Below are 2,930 nucleotides of genomic sequence, written 5' to 3' on the forward strand. Positions count from 1 at the left end.
ACATTGTTCTAAAAATATTTTTATAAAAAAAAAGGGAATTTGACTACTCTCAAGTCATATTCATATTACATTAGTACTTAGAAAGAATCTATAAATCTGGGCGGATTATAAGTATATCAACTTTAAAAGCATTGGAAGATAATAAGATCATACGTAAACACATAACATATGAACGTTGTACGGCAAATCTTAAAGATAAACTTATAAAGAGAAAGGCTTGCAACGCAGGGTCCGGCCCAAACGGCGCAAATGATCGTGACCCTATGGAATACATTGGAACGGTAGTTAGAAAGACCATTATTTTTTATATATGAACAATCGATCATGCAACCGCTTTTGTTACATATATCAACAACGGCATAAACACTTTTTTATTTTAGGGTTTTACATCTGCAAAGCGGCGTCCAGAATAACCTTTTTCAACATCTCCCCCTTCATTGGCCCCCTTGTCTGAACACAGTAAGCGGTGCACAAGTTACCATCTGAAGTCCAAAAGAATTCGACAGAAGTGGGAAGAGATACGGTATAATATTCATACATTTATCAGTACGTTGTTGATGAAACAACTATCCACAGCAGTTATCTTGGCACTATGAAAATGCATTGGCAGTTGAAGAGATTCAAGGGTCTTTGTCAATCGCTGCAACACTCTCGCCTCCCTCTTGCAACGGATTTCGATATGAAACATTTTCTCCTTAACCTCCTTCACATGAAGACCCTTGTTACAATACGATTTGGATATGAAACATTTTCTCCCTAATCCCCTTCCCATGAAGAGGCGGAAACAACATCGAAATGTGTCACAATACCCTTTTCTAATTTTGTTGCTTTTTTCACTCTTTTTCATTGTTATCAAAAACAATGTTTTATGTTTCAGGGGTACTCTTGTCTTTATTGTAGCTTTGGAGAATATCCTAAATTTAACGAAAACCAGTCGGATCAAGCAATTTACCTAGTTACTGTCCATCTAGAAAGTAAATATGTCTCATATATACCCGTTGGTATTTTTGTTGCTACTTTAATCTTTTTCATCGTTATGAAGACAATGTTTTAGAAGCACTGTTTTCTTTATTATAGTTTTGGAGAATATCCTAGAATTTAATGAAAACTAGTTAGATTAAACAATTGAATTACTATTAAATATGCGTCATATATAAATTATACAACCATTTTCTTTAAATTTTGACATTATTAAAGAAAAGAGACTTTATCTCAGCCTCCTGCTCAGGCATGATAAATCTCAGTTTAAAATGAATATATACTTGTACGGCAAAGAGAGTCTATATTATTAAAAAGGAAAGGAGAAGATTATATACTTGAAGCATGCTTGAGCAAATATCATATTCAGCTTCAGCCTTTTTCTGTCTAACTTCCTTATCATCCCCATACCCACATCCTTCATTTGCAGATGCCTGCTTTACGTTGTTGTTCATGTCATATGTATCAAAAGTGTTTTGTACTGTAGCAGAGAGTGCAGTGTTGTTATGATCAGTCTTGCTTTTCTTTGATTGTAGAAGTGCGATATCTGCTCGAACATCTTTCAGGTGTTTCTGCATCTGCTGAACATACCCAATTACTCCCCTCAGGATGGATTCTTCATCCTTTCCCTGTATATCCATATAAGAGGATTCAGCGGATGTAAATCATGCAAGAGGCAGTTACTAAAACTCTCAGAGTAAATTGGAAAGTGATAAAGGGAGGGCTGTTAGAGTATCAGAGAAATTCGAATAAGAAAGGTAAATTATTTATCATGCTAACATTCCTATTTGAAAATTTTAGAAGCTTTTTCACCTTGTTGGTACTGGGGACAAATGACGATAAACGAAAGAGCATGTGCCTGTTATGTATTAATCGTCTTGGTAGCTTCTTTTGGTGCCGCTGGAAAAATAATATCGATCTCCTTGTCCACCATGATGACTTTCTCCTATTCTTCTCAGACAGATAAGGATTTGAAATGGCAGATAAGGATTCATGCAGATGAGATGCAAGCAATTCCTTTTCTGTGTAGCCCATTTCTTAAAAGTCATGAGCGTTGCAGGTGATTATGACGTGAGGATCTTTATCAGCGTGCAATTCATTATGGCAACTCATAGTTGATGTCCCTACTATGGAGGTCGATGGTGGTATTTCTAGGTGATCATCATCATCATTATGTACTGTATTATATGTACTATATGTATTGCATTTGGGGAACCCATTTTAGGTATGTACTGTATTATATGTACTATATGTATTGCATTTGGGAACCCATTTTAGGTATGTACTGTATTAAATGTACTATATGTATTGCATTTGGCGAACCCGTTTTAGGTCAGGTGTTGTCTGACACAGATTTGTTTGGATGACAGTGTTTAATTGGAATCAGGTAAAAATAAATTTAAAAAATCAGAATGTTAGTGGGTTCAATCTTTTTTTTGATGGTAAGAATGGATTAGTGTCATCAAAAAAAATTTAAACATTTTGAAAATTTTACAGCTGTAACACAGATTTTCAAAAAGAATTACAAAATTTTATCATAATTTTACAAAGAATTTTTATTGGAGTAGTGGTGGGAATCTAGGTAAAAAAATTTCAATTTTTTTTTTATAGAGACAGTGTTTGAATCCTGTTTTTATGGTGGAAATGGATTGAACACTATCAAAAAAAGTCAAAGACACCTAAAATTTTGAAATTTAACAACTATAACTTGGATTTACAAAAATCCTTGCCCTATTTTCTCTAAATACGACCCAAATTTTGATAACTTTCCAACCAATTCCTCCAATTAAATTACGGTATTTTTATTATTTTCCTAATTAATTTGTGGGTTTTTTCAGAAACCTTTTATCTCCATCTACCCAGATTGGAATGTGTCACACACCATTATATGTACTATATGTACTGCATTAGATGTATGTACTGCATTTGGGGGCACCCATGTTCGGTCCAGC

General features: G+C 34.3%; 1 protein-coding gene across 2 annotated transcripts; it reads right to left on the bottom strand.

Annotated features, from left to right (window-relative positions):
- Window positions 1–211: 211 nt before the first annotated feature.
- LOC149233415 (uncharacterized) lies at window positions 212–2,097 on the bottom strand. Of its 2 annotated transcripts, none has more exons than XM_089376732.1 (4): window positions 1,792–2,097; window positions 1,317–1,607; window positions 539–703; window positions 212–450 (listed from the first exon to the last, which is right to left on the bottom strand). In XM_089376732.1, exons 1-4 carry the CDS (start codon window positions 2,011–2,013, stop codon window positions 385–387), a joined length of 744 nt encoding a protein of 247 aa, XP_089232858.1. In that variant the 5' UTR covers window positions 2,014–2,097; the 3' UTR covers window positions 212–384. The 2 variants fall into 2 exon arrangements, with proteins under 2 accessions (XP_089232858.1, XP_089232857.1); XM_089376731.1 differs by having other exon boundaries at window positions 215–450; window positions 539–718.
- Window positions 2,098–2,930: the final 833 nt, after the last annotated feature.

The sequence above is a fragment of the Pinus tabuliformis genome, chromosome J (assembly GCF_031772625.1).
Source record: "Pinus tabuliformis cultivar Carrire ecotype Pingquan chromosome J, CPIR1, whole genome shotgun sequence".
Classification (NCBI taxonomy): Eukaryota; Viridiplantae; Streptophyta; class Pinopsida; order Pinales; family Pinaceae; genus Pinus; species Pinus tabuliformis.